General features: G+C 42.4%; 1 protein-coding gene across 8 annotated transcripts in view; it reads left to right on the forward strand.

The window, feature by feature from the left end:
* The window catches only part of FHIT (fragile histidine triad diadenosine triphosphatase), a 641,137-nt gene that overhangs the window by 527,805 nt on the left and 85,566 nt on the right, over window positions 1-27,766 (forward strand). For all 8 annotated transcript variants that reach the window (XM_072875907.1, XM_072875902.1, XM_072875906.1 and 5 more), the window contains one exon: window positions 23,635-23,703. In XM_072875907.1, coding sequence (XP_072732008.1) covers window positions 23,635-23,703 — 69 coding nt within the window. The remainder of the gene's footprint in view (window positions 1-23,634; window positions 23,704-27,766) is intronic.

Consider the following 27,766-nt stretch of genomic DNA (forward strand, 5'->3'; position numbering starts at 1 on the left):
CTTGGAACATGATTAATTTTTTTCCCCAAAGATGAAGGGAAGATTACGAAGGAAATTCTTGTCATTAGCTAATAGCTTCTTCTCAAGCAGTAAAATTGGTGTAACCAACGGTAAGCGAATCCTCTGGCCATTAGCTCTGTTGAGTTGTCTCACAGAAGTAAATTACTGTATATCAGACATAAACAAGTCACTGTTGTATGGAGCGCCTAAGTGACAGCTCTGTACTGTGGGAGTTATCAAACCTTCAATATCAATATGACCTACTGTGTACTCTTATCAGAAGCATAGGCATCTCTTCTATGACAAGATACCCCTGTATGTCAGAGAGACTGCCAAACAATTTTATTGTCTGTGTTCTCCACATACTATTCTCCAGAGGAACTTCACATAGTAGATGAGTTATGCATAGATGCAAAGAGTTTCCATTTTATTAGGAATTAATTCTTCCAACAAAATATGCAGGGTTAATGAAAAAAAGACCTGGGACAACTTATTCACAAATAGTGTATCTCATTAGATTTTTGGTGGATCATGTTTTTACATGCCTGTCGTGGTTTAACCCCAGCCGGCAACTCAGCCCCACCCAGCCGCTCGCTCACTCTTCCCTGGTGGGATGGGGGAGTTGGAAGAGTCAAAATGAGAAAACTCGTGGGCTGAGATAAAGACAGTTTAATAGGGAAAGCAAAAGCCACGCACACAAGCAAAGCAAAACAAGGAATTCCTTCACTCCTTCCCACGGGCAGGCAGGTGTGCAGCCATCTCCAGGAAAGCAGGGCTCCATCACGCATAACAGTGACTTGGGAAGACCAATGCCATCACTCCAAATGTCCCCCCCTTCCTCCTTCTTCCCCAGCTTTATATGCTGAGCATGACACTGTATGGTCTGGAATGTCCCTTTGGGCAGTTGGGGTCAGCTGTCCCAGCCGTGTCCCCTCCCAGCTTCTTGTGAACCCAGCCCACTCGCTGGTGGGGTGGGGTGAGGAGCAGCAAAGGCCGTGACTCTGTGTCAGCACTGCTCAGCAGCAACGAAAACATCCCTGTGTTATCAACCCTGTTTCCAGCACAAATCCAAAACATAGCCCTGTAATAGCTACTATGAAGAAGATTAACTCTATCCCAGCCAAAACCAGCACAAGGCCCTTTGTATTCGCTCTTTTCAGAATATTAATATGGATATTATTTTTCATGCGAAAACAAAAGACATTAGTGTTACAGTGTCTGATCCAAAGCTCTGGTACAATATCCAGTGGTCTTCTGTAACATTTGAACCAGATCCACACCTGAATAATGTTGGCATACCAAAGCGCAGTTGATATAAAAGTTTGCTAAGAGCAAAAAAGGCCCATTTAATGCAGGAAGCCACAGTAAGGGTATGTAATGATTTGTCTGATTTTTTCCCAGACATTTGTGAAGGTATTCTGACAAATAAACAGCTGTAAGTCACAATCACAAAAGATAACATAAGGCCTTGGGCTACCTCTTCTTTAAGACAGTTGCAAGTGAGCTCTGCCTGAGGTGCGGGTCGGAGGGATGCAAGGCAGCACTGGTCCAAAAGCCCTGAGACTGTGCTAGCATCATGGTGAACGCAAGCTAATAAACCCAGCAAGCTTGGGCCATGTACCTTGTAAATGTTGTCATGGTGCTTGAATCCGTGCTGGCCTGCATCCTGCCTTCTGGGCATGCAACCAGTGAGTTCCTGTCTGTCTTCAGAAGACTGCAGACAGAACCACAGCTGGAGGATGTGGCGAGAGGGTGAGAGGCTCTGATCGGTCACTTTTATGGTTGGCGGGAGGTATTTTCCCCCTATTGAACTGGGACTGTTTTCAAAGGCTTCTTTTTCTGTAAGTGAGTTGATAAGCTATAGAGTATGGTGATTAAAGTGTGTGTTAATGAGGTTCTATGTTGCTACATATATTAGGGTAGAGAGAAAACCATAATCAGCTCGCGGATTTCCTCCAATACCCTCCACCAATCTGTCAGTAATGTGGCAGGAGTGCAGGGATCCTAACGTTGAAGAAACAGCATTGGGGTCTTTGGATTTGTTCAGGTTTTACATTTATATTTTGAAGATACATAAATAAAGGCATGAAAATTGAAAACGATTAGGGTCTTTTGTTTGTTTGTTTCTTTTTAAGAATGGCATAGTTGTATGAAAAGTGGAGAGCACAGGGTAATGGTCCTTAAGAAGTACAGATGGATCTACTAAACTTACAAAAGTCTGTGTCTGAGTATGCAATTCGAACGCTATGGAAAAGCCCAGGAAGTGCTGAAATGAAGAAGTGTATCTTTTTGAAAATTCAGTGAATTCTGAAGTTGGTAGGCCCAACTGTGTATGCTGTTGTTCAGTCTCTGCCTGCAAGGAGTGTGTAAACAAGTGAGGTTTAGTAGGAACATGTCCTTAAGCTTGCTTTCAATTGCTCGGCATTACTAAAAGCCACATCTTTTTTCTGACATGAATTACAAAATCTAAGTTGGCATAAAATGAACTATACAGCTTTTATTTCAGTTACCAAACTGTCTATTTGTTTCTCTTTATGACGCTGTTGTGCCCCCATTGTGCTGGTGATGATCTTGAGACCATTTTCAGTTGTGACTTTTTGCTGCTGTTTGATGCCTGCTTGGTTCTTCAGACTCGGAGATAAGATTTGCTTAATGCTTCTGAACTCCGTCAGGTGGCTCTGCCTGCAACGACAGAAGTGATTCAGTCAACGACTGCTTCACACTTGGCTTATCACAATTCCCTTTTCAAAAGTCCCACTGTTTTTCTGTATCTTGCCCAAATGGGCTACTCAGCTTACACTGCTGCTTTTCATGCTGCTTACCTGGTCCAATGTTATTCAGTTACACTTTTTGTCCATTTAACTCAAGTCTAATTTCAACAGTCTGCAGCTGGTTTTTAATAGCGAGTAGATAATGGAAGCACCCTACTTCTGTGTTCTCATTTCTGGGCATTTCCAGGTATTTGTTCTGTTTGTGTGAGAGTTTGTTGCCGGTCTCTGCATCCTTTTTTTTTTTCAGTTGTACATGAAGGTTGGATATCTGTAGAACCTTCTGACACAAAACAAAAGGAAGAGCATGTCAGAGAGTCATTGAAATGGATGCTTGCAACTGTTTGCTGTGGGTGGAAGCTGTCATGCTTGTAAGATTCACTGTATATATTAATAATTTGTGCTAATTGTTAAGTAGATGGTGCTCAAAGGTACGACAGCATTTCTCACAGAAAAGCATATGAAATCTTCATAGTTGGCACTAATTCTAGGTTGTTTTTATACTTGTGGAAGGCAGGACCTGGTGCAAAGCAGAGATGTTTCTCTTCACCAGATGCCCAGATCTTTCTGCTCTGTAGTTTTGCAAGCCAGTCACCAAAAGAAAGACTACATCCAGGAGAAAAACTTTCCTATCCTCCAATGCCCATGTGAATGTTTCCAAGACATTTAATTCTGCAGCCTGCCTGGTGGGGCTCCTGGGAGATCTCCGCGGTGACTTTTAGCCCTGTCTGTGAGCGGCTGCTTAGGAATTTGAGGGTAGTTCCCTTTTCTGCTGTCTGTATCCTGCGATGGTCTCCTGTGCTTGTTAAAGGAGTTCCCCTCACCAACTTATTGCACGTTTATTAGCACTATTTAACAGAGGTAAGAAACATGGAGATTGTTTTGTACAAATGTGCATCACCAGCTGCCTTGTCTGTACTCTTGCTGTCACCATAGGACCCTCCATCCTATAGCAGCTTTGCGCTTAGGTGAGAACTTCAATTACATGCCTCAGAAACATCCCCACGAAGTTAATCTTACACTCTACATATCAGCTCTCCATTGCCATTGTATAAACAGATCCTCTTTGCACAAATCCTGCCCACCTCTTGTGTTTTCTGTGTAATGGTAGTGGTGTTGCTCAGAAAACATAACCTGTAATAGGAAAAGAAATCAATATGCTATCAATGCAATCATTATTAGACTCAACTTAAAGCTAGCATGAAATTAACTGAAACAAATCTGAAAGCTCAGAGTTTGATGTCGGTGTCCTAAATCAAATTAAAATTGAGCTAGAACCGAGCACAGCATAAAATCTTATTTTACACAAGTTATGTATTCAGTTAAATCTTATCTCATTAGTTTAATCTTCCTTGATAGCACCTCAAAATTTCTAATTTTACAAAAAATTCCAATGTTCTTATTTAATGAATATAGCAATTAAATGTAATGCTATGTTATGATTCATGGGATCATTTCATTAGAATTTACTGTGCTAGTATACTGGATGTAAATCATTCTTGCCAGAGATGGGTAAACTATTACTGATGTGCAAAAAGTTCTATGTTTAAAGAAAGTTAGAACTGTAAAATTAAACTCTGAAGGATTAGGAAAAGGCAGAATTAAGACTGCCTGTGTAGCTTTAATTTGGAATGTGAATGTGATACAGTCTTAAAGACTCGATCACAAGCTGCTACTTTATTCTGTGCACAGGGTGGACAAGATCAAGTGTTTATTTTTATCTGCATCGTTCAGTGTGCAGTTTCAGTGCTTAGATGCCATCCAAACTCTGCCCTGAATACAAGGTTATTAATGTCCTCTGAGCTCTTGTACAGAGCTTCTCAGCAGAATATCTGAAAGTTTCTGAAGCATTAATACATATATTTTATATTTTAAGTAATGCTCATTCTCTTTGGGTGACAACTTAGCTTTAGAGCTTGGTTTCTTTTGCATACTTAGCAACTTAAATGACAGATTCAGATCACGGCTCTTAGAGACTACAGTTACACTTGTCATTGCTCAGGATTTCTGCAGACCAGGCCAGCAACTTTCATGTGGATGCCCAGAAGGTGACCAACTGTGAGATGTTCTGGCTGAGGTGACTTTCCTAGCAGTACAAAATTGTGGCAGAGGAAAGGATAGGCTCCATTCTGTAAAGTGGTGTTTAATTACCTTATCCATGGGTTTATCCTTAACCTTTTTCTTGTAACAGTCTTATGCATAATTTACTGTGCTTTCTTAAATGTCTTTACCGGATAGAGCAAGGACCATATCGCCTCACATAAAGCCTCATCTGCTGCTAGAACTCTCTCTTGAGCTTTGCATGTTATCGCTCCTTTCTTAAAACAGTATTTTCACTGTTCTTGCTTTTGACTAAATGTTTTTTCCTATAATTAAGCATGTATACTGTATTGTTTATCATCATATAGACCAATGGAAGTTTAATTCTCCAAGGTAAAGCTGGTGCAAAAGCCAGTGGGGATCCTGGTAGGCAGAGGCTCCTGGGAATAGCCCCGTTACAAAAACCTCAGAGTCTGCACTACAGCTGTTGAACTGGATGCCAAATGGCCTACAAGGCTTTCTTGAAAACTTGCTCATCCCTCGTGTGAGCACCTTGAGGACCTAATACTCTGTAGGATCGTCCACGCCACTATCCCCTCTCTAGAGGTGTCCCCTTCTCTGCAAGGTGTCTTTAAGCCTGTTGCGGCCCCTGGCAATGCTCTTTTGCAGGCTGCTTTCAAGGGTTGATGAACCATGGATCTCTGTGAAAATGTTCTGTCTCATGCCCTTTGGGAGTGCAGGATCCCTTTGACTTGCTTTCCTGCCTAGCTGTGGTGCAGGGCTGTTGTTGGCTAATTTAATCTATTGTGCAGCTCAGGGGGAACTAAACTGAGGGGCACATTTTTTCTGTATTTCAAAGGACAGGAGAAGTACAGTTAAAATTTCCTTGTGTGCTCTGTAATGACTGAGGAAGGGAAGACTCCAGCATTGTATTTGAGAAGCCTTGGAATTAAATTATGTCATTTAAGAACTCATTAGCTTGTCTTTCAAGTGTATGCACTTTGGGGAATAATCATCTTTCTTCTGCTTTGCCTTTGAGTTGCTCGTGTGTCATATCTCTCATGCCTAGGAACTGCAGCTTTATGGCACTTTGGATTGGATAAACCCCCTTAGCTTTGAAATGTTAAATCTTTCAATTAGTTTGAGTTGAAGACTAAAGGCCAAACATTTCAAATGTGGGCACCTGAAGTCGACAGGAGCTGCAGGCATTCATCACCTCTGAAAATCAAACCAATCATTTAGGTAGCTAAATTTAGATGCAGGTACCTTGCTTTTGCCAGCCCAGTTTAATCAGCAAGTCCTGTAGATTTACTCTGGATCATACGGTCTTTCCCTAGTCCTTTGCACTTCTGTTGTGTTTTCCTTTTTCTTCCAGGAAAAGGCTGGAATTTATATTTAGACGTTTATGTTATAATGTCCTCTTGACTCTCCCAGCAAGTTGCTCCCTGACAAACAGATCCCTCCCACTCCTTGTGCTAAAAGCACCTATTAGGTTCAGCAGTCTACAGCAAAAGTAGGCCCTAACAAATTGCTTAGAAAGGTCTACATTAACTTATCAAGGACAAATGCTAGTCTTCCATTGTCTGGGTGAACCTGTGGCCTGTTTTGCTGTCGTTAGCCACTACCCTCCAAGTTGTGCTCTCTGGCTATCACCCATGCATGTCCCTTGGTCAGGATGGTCCAAAAAAATCTGCCTTTCAAAATCTGCCCCTTGAAATGCATTTGGGCACTATGAAAACTATTACCCTACTCATAAGTTTTGACTTACTCCATACTTTTGAAGGAGATTAGGGTTGTGTAATTTGGACACCTGCTTTTGATTGCCTATACACGTGGAAGGAATTGATTTCTTTAACTAATTTTCTGTGTGAGTGAGTTAGCAGAACGAGTATGGACAAAGGAGCAACAGTGACTTGTGCAGATTTAGGTGCTTACTGATACAACTGCCCAAAGAAGTAAATGCATAAGCAAAGAGAATTTTTAGAGATTTGTATTCATAGGATGAAAAGCTTTTGAAAGAATGTAACAACTCTGGGACTAAACTGCCTTTCCATTGCCATGATCTTCTGCTTCTCCTTGATTGTGAATGCTGAAAGTCTGCTCTGCTTCCCCAGGGTCCTGATACAAAATTCATTGTCAGAACTGGAAAGGCAGAAAACTAGCAAAGACAAAACCCCAAACAAACAAAACTCTCAAGCTCCCAAACAAGGAAAGGAGATCTCTTAATTATAGTTGCACCCTAAGCAGATGTTAACAAGTCTATTTAAAGCTTTTTAGACTGTAACCTGCTGCTGGCCTCCTGTCCTCATCTATCTTGGCATTTCCCTGATCAGCTAATTCTGCCCTGATTAGCTAATTCTGCCCTGATTAGCATTTCAGAAATGCACAGGTTTTGTCAAACAGCTTCGGAAGCTGTTTTGGAATACCCCTTTGGGTGGTTGGTTTTTGTGAGCTGCAGATTACAAAGGATGATTTCCCAGCCTACTCCATTATATTTATGCTGCCTTTGATTCAACATGAGAAATGATTCATGACATTGAAATGCACCACATGGATGGACCTCCCACAGTTGCATTGCCACTGGTTGGATGGTCTCAGCCTTGCTCATTATCCTGCTGCAGCACCAACATCAGCCCACTCCCAGTGTCCTCCTTCCTTGGCAGGAGAGTACGTGTTTCTCTGGGCGAACAACCTCTCTAAAGAGGCAAAGAAGAGGCTTCTCTCTCCTCTATGTCCCCACCTCCTCTCTCTTGTGGAGAGGACAGGGATCTGCTTCTGTGGTTGGAGAAGTAGGAAATGGAGAGTTTGCTTCCTCATAGAAATGGCAGGGGGGGAAGAATTTCTTAAAGTTATTTTCAAGTTGTTGAGAAAATTTGGGAAAAACTCTCCCCTGAAAATGCCTGTTCAGCTGAGGATTTTGGTGTAACTGCATTCAGTGCAGTGTTTTTTCCTTGTGGAGAAAGAGGGTCCTTTTTTTCCAGACCATGGTTTGTGCATTGCTTCGACACAGAACAGGCATCTTCTTTCCTTGGACTTCTGAATATGGACTGCTTCCTTTCTCATGCCTAAGAATGTGGAATATTTCATCCCTTTCTTCTTCTGCTTATGCTGTCCTTGTGCCAGTATGAGAGTCTTTTATGTCCCTTTATATTATCATGTGGTGTTTCCCCCCACGCCTCCTGCTAAGAGTCATCGTTGCTTGTGACGGTTCTCCTTGGAGAATATATTCTTATCACCTGATAAGAACTTATTTTCCCAGAGATATCAAGATTCTTTTAATATATATTGGTCTCTGCTCCTTTTCTCCAGCAGTAGCAAGAGGGTGCTTATTTGCGTGACTGAGTTTGGTAGAATATAGAGGTAAATGTTCCTAGCAGCCAAGTTACCAAAGCAGGAGTCTGCGTAGCGCTGTTTTTAAGCTTAAGTTTGGCTTCATTTTTCTTGTCTAGGATGAATGTCATGTGATGATACAAGATTTTGTGATAAACAGGCATAGTGGGATTGATGCCAGTTTCTTTACAATTTTGTATAGATTGAACTAGAAAATAATACCCTCTGCAAAGGACCTTAACGTGTCTCCAAAGTAATCAAACTTAGAATAGCTTCTGAAGTGCCTAAACACCATTTGGAAAAGACATATAGGTAGAAGTTTTCATGAGAACTTAACATAGATGAAACAGGGTGAAACAGGGTTTTCAGAACTGATTGGTCATAATGCAGGTAGCTAATTTCTCTGAAGTGTACTGATTGTTGAAGTGCTTTGAAAATCTGACAAGAAGTGTCAATGTCACAGCTGCTGCTCGTTGCAGAATAACTTTAGAAATTTGGCCTTAACTTTGAATGTTTGAAGATCTGGCCTAAGAGTAACAGTCACCACAAAGCAAATAAACAAATTTATTTTGGCCTTCTTTTCAGATGAGGTGCCTAAAGGAAAGCTCTTAAGTGAGTATTTCTAATGTCTGAATTTGTGATTTGATTTTCAGAATATCACCTTGCTCTCTGTCACTTTGCACACCCTAAGTTCTAAAATACAGGCTAGTTCAGTTAATGTTGTTTATCAAATTCTAATGTAGTAGGAATGTCAATGGCATCCACTCTCTCTGAGCATAGCTTTAACCTCAGGTTCCTCCACTGATTCAATTTTTAAGCTGAAATTCAGGTTTATTTTTATGTTTACAATCTGAACTACAAGGTTTTGTATTTATTGCTTTCTTATTCTGCTGAGATGCCAAGAGACTGCCATGATATGATTCACACAACTGGGGTTCTGCTCACTTACTATGTCAAAATAATAGCAACAAAGATCAGGCTCATCCCTGATGCACCTCCTGCAAGTGAGGACCAGTCTGCTGAGGAGTGAATATAGCTCATTAGTTGTATCCCTATGCAACTCCTGCTGCTGCTGCTTATTGAAGAGTCAGAACTTCTGCATCCAGAATAGCATCCCAGGAGTGTTACTCTTCACCTTCTAGAAACCTGGCCTAAAGCAGAGATGTTGTGATGTAAAAACCGCTCAGCTCTGATCCACAGTCTTGCGGGTGGTATTCTGGCGTCTGGCTATAAGGGAGCACTGCGCTTCTGACGCTGAAGAGAGTAACAAGTAGTCAGCACCTCTTAAATTCAGGCCTTTGCCCCTGGTGGGCTGAAAGAAAACCAAAGACAGCAGACTGATCTGGGGAGCGTTCAGACTCTTGGAGATAACAGAAAGTTTAGGGAGAACTTTGGATCAAGTCCTGTCTTATGTGACCTGATTTGCTTATTCCTGGGCAGCACTTATCACTCTCTGAACATCCCTTGTTAGGAGCGCAGGCTCCATTTCTGGAGCAGCAGCTTCACTCTGAACAACTAGCACTTTTTTTTTTTTTTAAATGTGTAACTGGCCTGGAAGTTGGAGTGGCTAACTCTGCTAATTATATGAAACTCTTTCATATGATGCTGGAGGTGTTAAACAATCGTACCTGCATTAGATATGCTGTGCTTACACAAACGTGGCACACAGATTGCAAGTTCTAAAATTTATCAGGCAGACTAATTATTTAAATGTGAGCTGTAGGTTACATAAATAAATAGCTCTCCCTCAGTAAATGGCAAGGTGTCATGGTGTTAGCCACGTGGCTTGTAGCAGAGTAGAATTAATATTAACACTTCTGTAGCTTGCTTTCTCTGATTAGCAATTCTTTCGATGTTGGTAGATGAGCTGAATTTATGAAAGTTTTGCGTGCCCTCTAGGTCTCTATTTTGTATTCCTTGTGCATTGCAGCCTGCTTTTGACTCTGGCAGCAATGTTGGATACTAAAACCACGAATAGCTCAGGCTCCCTGCTCAGCTTGTGGAGTGAGGCAGATCCAAACCCAACTGGGAGCTTCCCCTGGGGCAAGATCTCCACTCCCCCAGCTCCAGTAACCCGGTTCTCCAGCTACAGAAGCAGCACATTTGCAATTAGCAGCGTGTATATCATAGAGCAATGACAAAGAATTGCATATACCAAGAAAACAGAGATCACTGTGGTAATGAATAAGGAATTTGCCAAGGTGGGCTCCTTGCATTTTTCTGTTATACGTATGCTGCAGGAAAGATGCATGTATGTTCACACAGAGGCACAAAGTGATAATATGCTGCCTGCAACTTTTTAGGGTGGTTTTTGAGTGAAGAGTTATGAAAGCTCAGAAAATCCTATGAGAAAAGCTGCTCTAGCTAGTCAGAGAGAGTTTCCTTAAAGTTTCTTGCAGTTATTAGTTTTAAATTCTCTTACGTCTGCTTCAGTTTCATTTCCAGAGGCACCTGCTCTGGTGGTTTTCTGGCAGCAATGCTGCAGAGGGGGGGGAGTGTTAGTGACAGGTTGCACGTTCCTCCTCGGTCTCCTAGAAGTGGCTTTTTTTTTTCTCCAGTCAGGCTAATTTACATGCAGCTTTCAAAATGAAACTTGAGCAGGCATCCTCCCTCTCCTCCTCCATCTGCCCCAATTCCCACACCTCCTTTTCTGCTGCACCAGCCTAATCGCCTGATTTCACAAAAGTGAAAACCAGGTGAGTGTTTCACTTAGTCTTCACTTAAGGGGAATCTATGGGCCTGATCCTGCACCCTTCAATGGCTGTTCTGGCAAACAGCAGGGAAGGTGCTCAGCGCTTTATGGGATGTGCTCAGCCATTTGCAGACTCGCAGCCTCGGCACTGCCATACTCTCCTGCAGCACTGCATCGCAGGGAAGCTCTTGCCCATCCGTTTCATTTAGGAGGAGGATTTAGGAGGAGGAATCTGGTTTCATGGCAGTCATTCAGCAGCAATGTCTGCATTAGGCCCAGTGGAAGCAATTGGATCAACTCAGTTAGTGCAAGGGATTAAAGGAAGCCAGATGCTGTCTTAATGGACAAGCATAAGGTGAAGTTGCAAACTTGGCCTTTTGGGGAAATTGAAAGCAGTTTAGTTCAGGTTCAGCGTAGAGGGTTGAGAAAGAAATTGTCTATTAGTCTCAAACCAGGCTGACAGTGCACCCACACCGAGCTCGCAGATGCTCCACGCCCGCCGGGCAGACCGCGCGTTAACCTGCCGGCGACGCGGGGCACGCGCCGCCCCTCGCAGCCCTGCTCAGCCTTGCACGAGCAGCAGCCTCAGGTCACTGAGCCGCTTTCCCCGAGACCAGCTCTCAGACTGGCGCAAACGGGGCGCGGCCGTACGATGTGAGGTCTGTTCGGTCCGAACCAGACTCCGCAGGGCTGCTCTTTGCTCTTCGTCCCTCCAGCATTGGGCTGGAAGGCAAGTAGGGGCAGGATTCGGTCACCTTAGCAGCTCCTCGGCCAGCACTTCTGGAGAACACATTGCACCAGGTTTAGGCCAACCAAATCCTTTCCCCAGCCCCCAGAGGACAGGGAAAGAGGGAGGCAGGTTGTGAGCCTGAGTTATAAGCTGCTCTCAGCTCTGATCCCGGGACAGCGGCTCAGCTTTTTGAGGCTGACGATGGAACTGTGCTGTAGCCCTTCACAGGTAACCTTTGTGTTCAGTGAAAACCGAGGTTGCTTTGCTGGTCTTTTCCTAGCCCAAAGAAAGGGAACAGACACTAATATCGACTTCACCTTCTTCTGTTCATTTTATTTTGTGAACAGAGCTGCTGGTGAATCATGAAAGCTGCTGTTAAGGTCCAGTTTCAAGCCCCGCATAAAGTTACAGTGTTTAAAATTATTTAAATTCCTTCACTACTAAATATTTCCTGGAAGCTTGCTTGCTTGCTTGCTTGCTTGCTTGCTTGCTTTCTACCTCTCTTTCTCTCTTTCTCTCTTTCTCTTTCTTTCTCTCTCTCTCTTTTTCTCTCTTTCTCTCTTTCTCTCTTTCTCTCTTTCTCTCTTTCTTTCTTTTGTCTTCTGAGCATTTTTTATATTGCCAAGGTGTTTACCTGCGAACACAGAAGGCCATGCAAATAAGACCAAGCCAGCCGCACAGATTTTGCACACTTTAATTAAGTTGTAGGGCTTCAAATGAATTTGGCTCCAGTTTCTGATGCTTCCATGCCCTGTGTTCTGTTCCAGTGTGGATGTTAAATCGTGCAGAAATGGAGTGTGACCTAACTTTCATGTCAGTTGATCTGGCAGTAGCTGTTTTTGTGTAACTAATTTAAAAAGATTGATTGTTGGTTAATTACATTAATGAACTGAACCAACATGGGCACAGACCAGCGCGCAGCAGTCTCCTAAACAGTCATTAAGAATAGACATCTATCTTTTCACCTGCTTGTACAGCCTCCTGTTGGGTGGCAGAGTGTGTGGAACTGTAATTCTGAAGGTTAAACGGCTTAGGGACGTAATCACAAACTGTTCACCTCTGCTACTCTTCTGCCCATATGGCCCTGGTAGTCACAGTCAAAGTCCATTTGGACAAACTGTCTGTTGAAAGGTCTCCAGGACAGCAAGTCTGGTGGTTTCAGCTGGGTTCCTGGCAAACGCCAGCGTGCATTACAAATCCACCAAAGTTCCCTGGTTGAAAGGATTTTGTGGATTTAAACAATTTTGAAAGAACTCCTTTCCCAATTAGGGTAATTCGTGCTTATCAAGGTGAAAGTGTACTAAGAAGAACAGTTCACTCTTTCTGTCTAGCCAGCTCATGAATATGAAGAAAGATTGAATCAATAATACATTTCTGTAATTAAATTGGTAAGTTAAAAAGATCAAGTTCTTGTTTTAGCAAACAGTCAATGGAAGATGCATTTCTGTCTGTTTATCAGTGTTGGCCTTGTAGCCATTCACTACACTTAGGTGGGAGATGTGCAAATGTTGCATGCCATGCAAGGGCTTGCAAAAGAAGTACTTTAAGAGGTTAAAAAAAAGTTTGAGACAGGGACATTGGTACCTTTTCTAACTTGATTTCAAAATATTACACGGTGAATAAAGGCAATGGAATGCATTTTATTTTATTTTGACCTTTGGGGACATACTATTGTAAATCCTTTGCCATTATTAGCACATCTGCTTGCCAGATTTCTACAAGTCATGAAGGACTTAACCTGAAGTTGGTAAGATTGTTGCCACTGGCTTGAGCGGAAAGGGAACTAGTGCAGGGCTGCATATTATGAAAGATGGCAAGAAAAGTCCTAGATACTTGGGAAATCAAGAATGAAAGTGCCTTTGCACTGGTAGCCTGGAAGAAGTTATTATCTTGTATAGGTTGTTGTCAAAATCTTCAAAGGTGACTTGTGTTGGTGCTGATACCCTGGTATTCTGCAAAGTGTGACCCAATAGCTGCTAAGACCAAGGCGTCGTTACAGGGATTTCAGTCACCTTTAGGTAATGTTGTAGGTGGCCTGTGAAGTTTGATTTTCAAGGAGGCTGTTTACTTCCACAAAACCATTTTGTATCCCAAATAAGTCAAAGAAAAATAGGATTGACCAGCAGTCATATAGTCCATGCCAAAAATCTGCTTTCTTGATTCTCAGCTCCCTCACTGGATATGCCATTGAAATGGTTTGAGGTGACAAGGGAGGAGACTTACTCCTGTGGGTTGTTTGGAGACTGGTCCTGCTTCCCCATCATCCCAGAGGCTTTGGTGGACTGTTGAGGGGTGAACAGTTGAGCAGCTGCATAAGGGATTTCAAGCATTGATTCACAGCAGCTTAAAAATTCTTTAAATATGAGGTGAAGAAGTTGTGGAATGACACATATGCAAATGGCGTTAAATTATGGTTTTATCTAAGATCTTCTGTTTCAAGCTAATTGAAAGACAGAGGCCACTGCTGCAGGAGGAAAATATGAAAAGAAAACTATACTGAAACATAAAAGCATTTCTGATCAAGTAAAATTCTGTTTCTGTTGAATGTTTTATTTTGTTCCAGTCACATAAATTGCCATCTTTGAAATACTAAAACTCCCACAATCAGCTTTTTATAACAGAAAATAATTTACATTTAAAAGGTTTAACTGAAGCAGCTAAACCTTAGAGATGAATGTGCGCACTCGGCAATAAAACAGGAATACAGCCCCTGTTTTGGAACCCATAGCTGCTATATATAGTTTTAATATTATAAATAACTAAATACAGTCTAGTGAGTGCTATAGGTATGCACAGAGATATTTGCTAGTTCTTGGGAAATGTATCCCTAAAGGTATGAAATGCTTCAGTACTGACACAGAGCCTCAGAAATCTCCCTTAGCACTGATAGATACTGCGATGGAAAGCACTGTGGCTTGAATGCATTTCATCCTCCACAGAAAGTTATGAGACTCAGTCACATCACTGTCATTGGAAACCTTTTCTTTCTCCTAGCAGTAGCACCTCTCTTCCATCTTTAACTAATGAAAGAGGAGACAGGGACACTATTTTAATTCTGCGGGAACCTTGTCATCATCCTAGAAGAAGTTGCAACAGTTGTCTAAAAAGGCAATTACCACAAAAATTAGAGATAATGATTTCCCTCTCAGAATAACAGTAACTGATATGTAAGGCTTGTCTTCCCCCTGCCACATCCATTCCTGATTTATCTTCTCTCATTTTCCTCCAACTTCCCTACCTGCTGCATTAAAGGGGGAGTGGGCCATTGCTGCTGTAATGCTCTTATTCTGTGCTAGTGGAGAGAAGATATATTTCAGTTTTATGCTCTCCTCAAATGTACTCAGACACATAGAAGAACTATCTTACAGGTGTTTGTATCATTGCAGATGCTCCAGAGAATTGAAAACTCTCTGTATTCCAACAATAATCTTTCCCTTGACCTCGGTGTACTTTATATCTCAGCTGGGGTGCCGAGTCCTGCTGTTACTGGAGTCAGTGAGAAAATGGGTGGAAGTTTCAGCAAAGTGGGGGTGAGACTCTGGGTGTTAATTGTGGCGCTGTAGGGCCAGCGTTGTGGGAGAAGCTGTACACAACGTCGTACAAAACAGGACCCTGCCCCCTCCGAGGGAGCTGCACCTTTCTTGACATCTACAAGATTTGCCTGGGGGTGGTTAATCCTTGCTCTTATTAATATCGGAAAGTAAATTAGCATTATATTGCCCTTCATATCAGACCTTTTAGGGGTCTCCCATCCTTTTCATTTAGACCGGGTCTCTGAGGGAAAAACCCAGTAATAACACACTGGTGTGATAATTAGTAAGCACATTCTACATAATTACAATGTTAGCATCTCAGGGGGAAAATGAAAGCTTGTGCTGTCCCTTTAACGGGACAATTTGATAATCCTCTTAGCGTTTTCTCTTTTGGCTGATAATATTTCACAGAATTTTACTTTGTAAAATATTCCTAAAGGGAGGCTTAAGCAATAATGCACAGATTATGGAAATGACTCTCATTAAGTATAGGGAGAGACTTCGGCAAAGCCATGAACTGCTTCGAAACATGTAACCCCCATTAGGAGCTTCATTTAAATGTTTATTCGCAGAGCAGTAAATGTTTATTATAGAACATTTTATTGAAACATAAATTAAAGAACCCTAATTATACATATCACAAGTGTTAAAACAATATGCATTTATCAAGACTTAACTAAAGATCAGAGGTGAGGGGAAATGCAATTGCGCTTTCATTTGCATCTCGGCCACACCAAATTTGCACAAAAACACCTGGGCAAAGTGACCCTGAGGGAAGGCAAAGGCGCAGGACCTCAAGGCAGGTGCTCCCCAGCTGTCCCTAGGCCTGCACCACCTTCCCGAGCAGCTTCGGAGGCACTTTCATTGGTTTGTGCATCAGCCCTACCATCTGTAAAATGAAAGTGATACTTTATGCAGGGGCTGCCAGGGCTTAGGGTTGGTTTTGCAGTTCGTTGGTATTCAGGGGGTAGAAGATGCTGTACAGGTCTCGCAGTGTTCCTATCGTAGTGTTGCTGACATAATCCAGGAAACATGGCGTAGCAGTTGCCCCATCAGGGTCCTTGGTTGGACCAAGGTGTTGCTCTTCCTGTTGATTCACACAGAGTAATGGTTGATGCTCCTGCAGGTCTGCCCATCCTGTCCACTGTGGGTGCTGGGGAGGTGATAGGCACTGAATAATGGCCGATGAGAGGAGCTGGTGATGGTTCTTGGCCTGACCTTCCTACCACCATGTGTCAACCCTCATTCCTAGAGTTGTGGACCAGGTTAGAGGTCAGGAAATATCAGTTCACAAGCACCATCCCACCCTTATTTCCATTTAGTTTATTCATTTTCTGCCTTTCAGAGGATCTCATAGGAGCTGTCCAAATTACATTGGGATCACCACTTCTAATGAACAGGCTAATTACCCTCATTATTGTGCCAGTTTTCTTGGGTTTGGGGCTGGGGGGGAGGAGTTGGCAGTTCTCTTGCAAATGCTAAAGTTGTCTTCAGCTGTGGAAGTTATAACTGCAGATCTCCAGTGGGTTTAAAATATTTCTATGCATATTTTCATTAGGCCTAGGTCTGTTTTCTAGCTCATCCACAGCTCATTTCTTTAAAACTTTATAGCAGTTGACAGATACATTATTTATTGAGGATGCTGAATCTGCACATTTCTCAATCTACATGTTTGAAGATGTACTCTGCTGCAAGTCCGCCTCTTGGTTTGGTTTCTGATATATTTGCAAATTCTCTCCATTTTGTTGCTTTACCAAGTACATGTTCTCTGTGCTGAGCAAGTATCTTGATACTCACTCTTCCAGAGGCAAATCCATGGCATAAACATTGGTAGGGATCATTGCAAAGCTTTCTTTGCATAAGGGTATGTGTACAGTGCACTGCCATGCAGAGGTACACAAGTGGCTCCTGAAAGGGTCCTCATGCTGCAGCTTGGTAGCATCTGGACAGCCTGTGTGGCCTCCTCTCCCAAGGCTTGTTCCAGTTTCTTCTGTTTTATCTCTTTGCATCCTCTTTTTGCATGACGTTTTTGATTCACAAAACTTCCACCACCATCTCCGTTCTACCAGCAGCTCCCACCCTTCCTGTTCTCTGGTGGCTCTTCTAGTCCATTCCCACCTGTGTCTCTGCTGTTTCGTCGCTGTTGCCCCGGGCTTTCTGACACAGATGTGGATTTCCCTGTCCTTCCCTTGCAAAGCGTCCCTTGCACATACTGCTCTTGAGTCTGGCAGTCTGTGCCACTCCTTTCTGTCTGTATCACATCCTTAGGTTTCTCACGACAGTAGAAAAGCAACCTTCGGGTTTGTGTTTTAATAAACCAGAGCCAAAGCAAAGGTGTTAAAAGAGTGTGTTAGTCTGTGCAGCCTTCCTGGGTTTGGAGCAACCCCTACCACCAGAATGCCAGAGCTGCCATCTAGAGAGGAGGCTCCCAGTGCCTGCATCTATACAGCCTCATGCATGAGGTTTTAGTGAAGCTGGAAAGGAAAATGCCAATTCCTAGAAACAGGTCATTTTTGTAGAAAAGGAATTGTTTCAAGTAGTTTCCTGTCATGTTTTCATGTTTTAATATTTTATAAAAATTAGGTCTTTTAAGGTGGTCTTACTTTGTGTAATTTATAACTCCTGGAAAGGTTAAAAAAAAAAATAAAAAAAATTAATGTTGGCAATAATTTTGAAGGCTGTGAAAACTGAGTATTTTAATTGACCAAAATTATTTTTTTTCTTAATGTTGGTTAGGACTTTTTTTATTTTTTAATTTGTTTTCCATCCCAACCCAATTCAGGACTAGGAAAAATGTAAAGAACTCGTAAATACTCACTGAACAGAAACTGCTTCCCCATGAAGATGTCTTTGCCAGGGCCTGCAAGCCAAGGGCCCTAGAAATTGGCTTGCAATGCCTAGAAGGAGCGATTGTACCGAGCCTGCTAGCATCTGGGTAATGCGATGTATTTTCGGGGACAGCAGAGGGAGTGCTTTCTGTTAATGAGCTATGGATATACAGGCAGGGCTTTCCACAGAATAATTTTGTAACAGGGATAATTGAGCAGTTAATCAAGAATAGCAAACAAGGGCTCCATGGAAGCCCAGTGTACAGAGAGGGCGAAATTGCCCTATTTTTCATGTGGCTATCTCAGTATTACGGTTGATTTTCTTTATCACCTGCTAACAGTCTTACTTGGAGAATAGTTATTAGTTTGGAATTTCTACAGTTAATCTGGTAGTTTAGAAGAAGCATTATCACAGCCTCCCATAAGAAGCCCATGTCTGTAATGGACAGGGGACTTTGCAGCAAACAAGGGCTTATCTGCAAACCATCATCCTTTTTCCCAGCGAAGTGGCTGGGGGTCTCCTGGCCAGCAAGTCTTGCTGCCCGCAGCCGCTAATGCCCTTCCTGCCCTTCCGCCTGCCTGAACATGACAGTGGCAGAGACACTGGGGTTTACTCTTCCTGGCCCTGATGTCCCTCCATGCCCCACATCACGGCTTTTCCTGATTTTGCTGCACCATGAGATCGTGGAAGCCCATGGCTGCAAAGCTTTGTTTCCATAGAAAAAATGAAAAGTAATGAGGGAAAGGATTAAGCTGCTGAAAGGCATCTGGTTTCGCTGTGTGAAGGCACAGCTCGGCCACGTACTGCTTTTGCAGGTGTGGGGGGAACAGCCCTTCCTCTGCCAACTTTTTGGCAGTCCCCCATCCTCAAGGTTGCGTGACCCGTTGCTAGTTGTTATGCATTCATCCTATAGCAACATTGATTCCTAATAGACCCTGGGTGCGTGCTGAGGAGCTCTCGTACAGGCTATTATCTCCCTTCTGTTGGAAGCTGAGCTTTGTTGCTCTGCTAACCAGCACAGCGGCTGAGCGAACACAACATAATGTTCATGAATTATTGCAGGCAATGTCCGTGTCCTCCCCAGTGGTGTGTGGCAGGGTCATCTGCTCTTCACTATTCTGGTCTACCCAGGAAATCTCTTTCAGCATCTATTTTTGCCTAGTATTTTTGCTTTACATCCAGTGCAGTGATGACACATTGGTTATTCGACCATAATTCAGTATATAAAACCAGCCATAACTAGGAACATTGCTTTCTGCATGGCCTTGAGTGCTGAAGCAAAACTCACCTGACCTGAATGGGTGTTTTTCCAACAAAACAGGCTCCAGGTTTTTTGGCTGAGACTTTTGTGAGCATTTTGCAGCCCTGGTTCACTGGAAATCGACTTTGGATGTATAATCTCACCAATGCCTGGGCTGCTGCCAGATTTCAGCAGCGGTGGGATGAGCGCGCTCCCGAGTGCCCATCAGCAGCCCCACGCTCTCACAGTCACGCTGGGAACACCGTGGGGCTCGAGTGGAGGATCCCCTCACTGCGGTGGGAGGTCAGAGATGGCACACACTGGCTCTGGCTCACCATTTCCTCATGGCACTACAGTTTTGTTCCTTGCAGTATGTTTTCTAATCCTCTTGCCATTCATGGTTTAAAGGTCTGGAAAAAACTTCTCTTAAGAGTGATTTTGCATCACTTGATAGTTCTCGCCATTAGGAGTTTCTCTAACTGAGGTTTCATTTATAAGGTGGTAGCCACTGTGAAAACAGAGGAAGCTACAGTTCCAGCCCTACAAAACTGTCAATCTAATAATTTTAATTTTGAAGGTGGTATAGAATTCAGCTCCCCCAGCCTCCTTCCCTCTGCTGCTGCCCTGGACATCCCTGGCAGGAAACCTTGTCCCCAGTATCAGAAGCAGCTGGGGCTCAGGCATCTCTGACCCACATAGTGTACCCCACCTAGGGACATATTGCTGTGTCCCCATGTTGTCATAGCCAGTGTGCCCATCTCCTGCGATCGCACGCAGCTTTCTCCATCAGTGGCTGACAAGAAGAGGGAATGGTAGCTAACACTCTTAGCAATGCAAGCGTGTGTCTGCATTTTTTCTACCCTGATGCGGGTGATATTGATTGGTCCATTAATGTAAATGTCTTGGCTGTTGTATGTTGCTTTTCTTGCTTATTAATCAAAATAATGCAGAATGAGGGAAAAGCAATTTTTTAGGAAAAAAATGAAATACAATCAACAGTGATTGAATGCAGCCTGCTGGAATGTGATGGGGCTGTCTGCCACCCACCAGACATGAGGATACCCACAATAACTGGGGAAAAAGTTGAAATGCTTTACTTTGACATTTTGTATACACAATGTTTGGATTTTTTGTCTCCAAGCAGTGTTTTGAGGGAAGATTTGCCTAAATCTGTTTGTTTGGTTAAAAAAACAATGCAGCCAAATGTTTTGTTTGTGTATCTACTGACACATTTCAGTCAACTGCAAATGCCTTTTTTGGACGTGCAGGTTTTTGTTTTGCCTGGAAAACAAAATGGAAGGAAGCAACTTTAATTTGCGGGCACCTTGAAGTTATTTCTGCTGCCTCCAGTTGGGGAGACCTCCCTGTAGTCAGCAGCAGACGCAAAACACTGAGACATATACATAATATCCGGGATGCGAATATTCCCACTGACCCAATTCACAGGTTGGAAATTGAGCTGGTGCTTAAGTGCCTTGGTGGATTGAGGCTTTAGCAATAACAAATAGCACTAAGGAGCAAAAATGATCAATTAAAGAACTCCTAATGAATCAAAATATCAGCCTCCCCGACTTGGGAAGGCCAGAAGCTGAAAGGCAGACTAGAGAAGGTGTGAAATCCCCTTGGTCGCTGTTTCTTACTACGTGGTAGCCACTACTCTGTGCTGGTTGTGTTTCCCTGTGTTTGCTTGGTAGAGCTGAAGAGAAGGAAACTACTTGAGACACTACTGCTGATCCTGTTCGTTTCTGTTACACAAAGAGTAGGGAGAATCCAGATATTTATTTACGTTCCATGCACAGAATTTAAAAAAAAAAAAAAAAAAAGGGATGTCTGGAAAAAATTACTCTCTTTTGAATTGATTGTAGTTACTTCAAACCTTGGAAATACTCATTTGTTTTCTGATAGAGTTGACAGACTTTGTTATGCAGCCTGGCATTGTGTAAGAACATAATGCATATAGGAAAGGTGACTAACCCCTGAGAACATCCCCACTGATGCCAAGTGGCCCATATGCTGTCATAAACACTTTTTCTTCTTTTTTTCACGCTGATCGCAAGAGCCCATTTTGTGTAGAAGATCACATTAGGCTCATTCATTACCTGCTGTGCTGGTCTGTGCATCTGCAGTGCAGCATCTTTGCACTGAGCTTTGGACTACATCCCTGCGTGCTTTCTGATATTCCAAATTGTCTGTCGTGGGTATACAGATCTTCTCCTGTGTGCATCCTGGAACATTCTGCCACAGAGATAAAAATTACTCCTAAAGATGGCTGAACTTTTAGGGGATGTGGTTGCTGATAGCTGATATTAGGCTGTATATATATCATCAAGAGAGATTCCTGAAAATTGCTATTTGTAGCAAAACTATCACTCCTTGTAGCAGAAGAGAAAGAAACTGACTGGCAGTTTATTCTTTATTTTTATTAATAAATTATTCCTTTTTTTAATTAATACATTTAAAATCTAACAAGAACCACAGGTGTGACACACTAGTGAAATTTTACAGTACCATTGCAAATTTTAATCTTCACTTTTCTTTTTCTCGGAAGTCTGTCTTTGCCCAAAAGCAAAATTTCAGGCCTAGGGCTACTGAAGACCATCTTTAAACTTGCCTTGTGATTTTGAGCAATGCATCATGAGAGCAGTGATGTTCAGATGATACATTGCACTAATACATCACAAGAGCACTATCGCTCTCATGATATATTAGTATAATACACTATCAGAACACTATCACGGATGTATTACGCAAAAACACAGTTTTTAACCCTCAAGAATCATCCTCATCTCTAGGCTGAATACACTGAAAGCTGTGGATAATGATAAGAATAAGCAATCGCATATTCAGTTTCTCAGGGTAAGCTGAGAAAAAAAAAAAAAGAGCGGTATTCGGAATATTTCATTAACTGAAACATCCTTGTGATTTCCTTTTATTCACTGAGCAAATGTTTTTATGGATTGAAGCTAACACAATATAGTTGTGTTTGAATTTTCTTACAAATAGCCTAAGAAAATATTTTTTTATTTTAGATTTCATTATAGACTTGAGCCATGTTTTGAGCACGTTTCAGTGAGGTGCATGAATTTTAGCTGATTTCTACCTCATCTAATTGAGTCAGGTGCAAGCTATCTAAATTCCTTGTAAAGCATTTGGTGCTGTTTCTGATGCAGACTTTTTTTTTAAAAGGATTTAGGCACCATCTAAAAAGATCTGGAGATGCATGAATGTGATCTGTCACTCAGATCATTTGCTGCCTCTCCTCAATGAGGTGTTGGGGTTTTTTTCCTGAAGAATTATTCTCAGTTGTTTGTTTTTTTTTCCTCAAAGGAGAGTGAAAGAGAAATGGGAAAAGATAAAAGAACGCTTTGCAATGTTGTAGCTGAACTTACTGCAGAAAAGCAGATAGATGAGCGTTTGTTTGATTTCCTAGTAGAGTTTGAGTCTTGAGAATCTTGAATTACCCATCCTATATGGAATGAAGAGCCTGTCATAATCTCTTAACAGGAAAAAAAAATATGGTAATAGTAATAATACAACATCAAGTTGGCAAGGTGGCAAGTCATATATTTGCTTTCTTGTCCATATTTTTGTTCCTTTTCCCCATATCCCATCAGCATTTCTGACAAAAATACATTGCCCCTCACCTCCCTGCCATACCTGGTAGCCCAAAGCTCTGCTACGCCCCGAGCAATGGCCCTGCCGTCAGGCGAGTGATGCTGATGCTTCAGGCTCTGCAAAACTGGGCTGAATGTTCTTGTGCCTTGTAGGTTTGGGACCACTTGGTGCACTGGAGCCCGTGTCCCTGCGGGCGCGTGCCCCCAGCACGCACCTCATACCACTGGCGCCTGCCGTCTGTTATATTCGGGCTATAACCTGCTGGGGGGAAAAGCAAAACATTAAAGTCTTTTTAACCTTGTGAAAGACATTGCATTAGCCGTGCTGAACAGCCTAGCGCATGTCCTTTCCTGACAGCCTTTCCACCTACATGGTCTCCGTTAAGTACCATCAGTTCCTCTATCCCCCGACCTCTGCAGCGCAGCACCGAGCCCGGGGCTGCCCACGCGAGCCCTTTGCCCACGCCTGCTGCAGCCGTGTCCCATCACTGGCGCCTTCTTATTCTTGTCGCTTTTGAAGTCACAACACGCAGCTCTGAGGTACATTGTCATTTCAAAGCTGTGGCTAAATACGTCTCTGACTGACAACTATGAATAATTCCACAGAGCTCCTAAACTTCCAGGCATTTCACTCTGAAGCTCATATAATACAGCAGAGCTGCTCTCTCATGTTTTTCATCTTTTATATTCTCCAAAGAGTTGAGATACAGTTATGGAACAGGTTAATGTATTTTCCTCTGAAAATAATGCTGTGGAAGCCCGTGCATGGTTACTTGTATGTGTGGAGAATAATGCTGACAATCCAGAAAAGAAAGTCATGAGCTTGATAATCACTGTTATTTTGTTTCACATTTTCAGCATGTTCATGTCCACGTCCTTCCAAGGAGGGCCGGAGACTTCAGCAGGAATGACGATGTCTACGAGGAGGTAAGGGCTGCACTCCGTTTCTTGTTGGGAGTTGGGTTTGCTGCTGGAAAATCACCTTAATGATACGGGCCCTGCCTTGAGTGGAGGTAGTTAATGGGATCTCTGCATCTTTATTGGTTGCAAAGAGCCTGTGATAGCACCAAGCCCTACGCTGGGATTTCCTTGTGAGCTCTGGGTCAAGCTGTGGTCACACAGGGTCCAGCTGTGGTCACACAGGGTCCCCAGGCAGGACGCCGTCGACGTCTTTGGTACTTCAGTCTGTCACCACACAGAGCGAGGTGACATCTCTGCCAATAGTTGTGTTCTCTTGTTTTGACGGTGTGGGGAAAAAGGGTGACCACACGGTTAGCCTGGCATGCAGGGAGCATGTCCTACCCCGTCTGTCAGCCTGGGGTGCCAAACCTTCGCTTTCCAACAAGGGAAAACACAGGCGGCTCATTACAACTCAATCACAAATTGCCTTCTGGCCTGCTTTTTGTAGGGCTCTGCTCATGCTCTGGACAAATCACACTGTAGCCGCAAAGATAAAAATTAAAGAGCAACTATGCATGTAGATGTAATATATGCATGTGCGCAGATTGTACGGCAGAGCTGGGGACATAAGCTGTTCCAGTGTGGCTGAATTACTGGCTTTTGTTTAAATGAACAATTGTACTGGCATTAACAAAAAGTTTTCCCCAGCTTGACAGCTGTCACAATGAGTTAATGAAAAAAATCTCACTATTGTTAGATTTACAGATGGTTCTTAGTGGGTTTGGTAGGATCCTCTATCTCAAATATGACATCTCCTTCTCTTTCTGAAAGTAATTAATATAAACTTGTCCAGTGCTACTGCAATACCATCTGCTTGAAGGAGAATTCATGGCATTTTCTGCTTTTGTATTTTTTCCTTTGTGATATATACATGATGACAACTCCCCACGTGCAAAAAAAAAGGTAGCGTATTTTAAAGTTTTCTAATGACTTTGCAAAAGTGGTGAAAAAAGTTTATTATTGACCAGTTACATGAAGTGTTGAGACTGAGAACCCCACTAATAAGGGTAAAACTTTATAATGAGACCGCTGAGCAAGGAGATCAAATAAAAATACATGATGGCCATCTTAGGTGCTGCTCTAGTTAAAAGCAGTTAAGTTAATATTTTTTCCTTTTCAAATGTGTTAAGTGGCTTTAGGTGTCGCACCAACCCACAAACTCTGTTTCCATTTTTGTCGTAGTTACAATTCCATTTTCTTCTTTTTTAACACATTTCTTTCTCCCTTGTTACGTGCAAATACAAACAGGCAAAACTCTGTTAACGAACTAGACTATACATTTAGTGTTGTTAAATGCAAAAGGGTGACAAATGGGTGAAAAATATTTTTATCTTGGCATTTTCAGTTACAGCAATTGTAGGTGTTGCTTTTAGCAGACATAGGAAGCAAAAATATTTAGACACAGATGTGATGATATATCTTTTAGCTGAAGAATGTACAGCCTCAGAGTCTAACCAGCTATCCCTGAATACCACAGAGCTAACTTACGCTTTTGTGCAGACTGTAGCTGATAAAGATTCCATTTTTTTTTAGGATGCCAGGGGAAAAAACCCACATTTGATGCTATAAAAAGTTTGATGCAAAGTTCTATCACTGGCTGAATTGGAGGACGGAGGGGCTTAAGCAGTATGCTATCATAAGTGGATAAATCTATTTTGAAAACTACAAAACAGACAAATTATTGAAAATACAGCTGACTTTGGAAATCATTTGGAACTTATGTCAGTAAGGCAAAAATCTTTTGATATAATGCCAACAAGACATATCCTTTTGTCAAGAATATCTTTTAAAAGATTTAGGAAGATATGTAGATCATGGTGGGGCAACAGGCTGAAAATCTACAAGGGATAGAGTACCATTAGGTGAGATGTAGGTGCTGAAGAAAGCTTTAAATCCATCGTCCATGAAATTTGTACTTAGGACAATCCAAAACCTGTTTAAAAACGCAAGTTCATTTCCATATATTTGAGTGATAGTTGGAGTTGTAGTTTAGGCAGCAAAGACCACCTTCCAAAATCATCCCCACAGCCTTTTCCGTGTAGTATGTGACATGGAGGCTGATCAGCCTCCCTTAAACAATTGGTGTAATTGTAAAGCACACCCAGGCTAAGTTTTGCATATTGTGGTGCCTGGTTTAACCACCGCAGCTAAAGGGTTTACAGCTACTGGGTGTAATTTTCACAGATTCTGGATCTCAGCTCTGGTTCAACACATCTGTCGCAAACCCCTGTCTATCTGTAAATGCCTTTGAGCTCTCCAAGCTCTGCAGTTGTCATCTGTATATGCTTAGCAGATTGCTGACAAATCCCATTGCTGCGTGAGTGTTTGACGGCGAAGGGAATGCCCAGATGTTGAGACATCAGTCCTCTTAGGAGACTTCTAGAGTTGAGACAGCTAGAAAGTACTTGCGGTCTCTTACCGTGTGCTTTATTTCTCCCATTTGGTTTAGGAGTGACCACCCATCTGATTGAAAAGACAGAAAAAAGCATATCAGGTTGATCCCTGCTTAGTCTCTTTACTGGGCTCTGTTATCTTCAGACTTTTGGCTATGAAGCTCTGACATAGCCTTGTCTAAAGCAACTTAGAAGTGTAACGAGTATATTTAAAGGTAAGGTATATCTTTAGCATTTGGTTTTTAATAAGGTTGCTGATGGACACTAATGTCTGCTGGTTTCTGGATATATATTTAGAACTTCCAATACTGGAACATTAATTGTAGAAAGGATAAAAGAGGGGCCAACACCTATTCCACAGCACCTTCTCTAAGGCGTTTCTTGGTGGAATATGTCACTTAATATTTTAGGTTTCTGTACCTCAGTGCATATGAAAGAAGTCACTGCATGATTTTTGTAAGATACAGAGAGAATGATTCATAATGAAAAAAAAAATCTTCATTGAATGTTTTAGATGTATTTCCTCTGCATCTTTGTGGGGCTATTTCTTGGGAGGATATTTCCCAGTGAGTGTTAGCTGTCCAGCCTCTGGGCTCACCACGGTGAAAAGCTGAGGGTATAATTTTTCAGTTCTTACATTTTCCTGCAATTATTTGAAGCCTAATCCCACAAGTGTGCACATGTCAAAGTTAAACTGGTTTTACAGGCTTTTTTAAAGAATCAGGCCCTTCATGTTTTACTATTGCTGGATTACTTTTCTCATCTCCATCTTGAGTAGTTCTTATTCGTTGATTCACTTTTTTTCTTGGACAGCAAAACTATCGCAGCTAAATATTAGGAAAACTTTTAATCAGAATACCTCTTTATTCCTCTATGTTTTCTGTTCGGTTTGAAACAGATTAATATTTTTACATTTATTAATCAAGGAACTTAAAGGCCTTCCTACCAAGGAGTTGCCTGCTTTGAAGTAGATTTTTTTGCTATTGTAAGGGCATGTTCACAGTAACTGATAAGAATTTGGTATTAATGAACGTCTTTACTGTAGAATGGCACCCTGTGTTGTTGCAGTCAGCACAAGCGCTGCAGAGTTGTTGGAGGTCATCGTGTCCAAGGCATTCAAGAACATTATCCTGAAATGTCTCAGCAGTTTCATACACTCAGCCATCTGTGGGCAGTCCTCATTCAGTGTGTGCTTGAAAAGTCCATAGCACAGCCTGTCCCTGGCCTCCACTGAGTGGTTAGCCATTACCGCAATATAAATAACATTCATCATCCTTTAGGTTGGCAGGTAATAGCTGTACTGGGCCAGAGAGTGTGGGGCTTTCTCAGGAAGGAAGACTGAATCAAAAGTCCGCAATACCGCTGTTATGAGGACTGACCTCAATAAGTTAATTTTGAGGCTGACAGACTCGGATGGGTGAGGGCAGCCTGGCCTCTCAGCACAACCCTGAGCATCCCTGGCATGCAGTGATGTGTTTTGCGGTGCAGACCCCGGTTCCTGCCCAGACTCTGTGTTTCACTTGGTGGTTGCAGCCTGCTGTAACGGCTGCAGCTGCAGCAGTGAGGCACAGCCAAGGTTGTGCATGCAGGGCAAAGAGTGCCCATCCCCTCACCAGCTTTGCTTTCATGCCCGCCCC

Source organism: Ciconia boyciana, chromosome 11 (genome assembly GCF_034638445.1).
Source record: "Ciconia boyciana chromosome 11, ASM3463844v1, whole genome shotgun sequence".
Lineage (NCBI taxonomy): Eukaryota > Metazoa > Chordata > Aves > Ciconiiformes > Ciconiidae > Ciconia > Ciconia boyciana.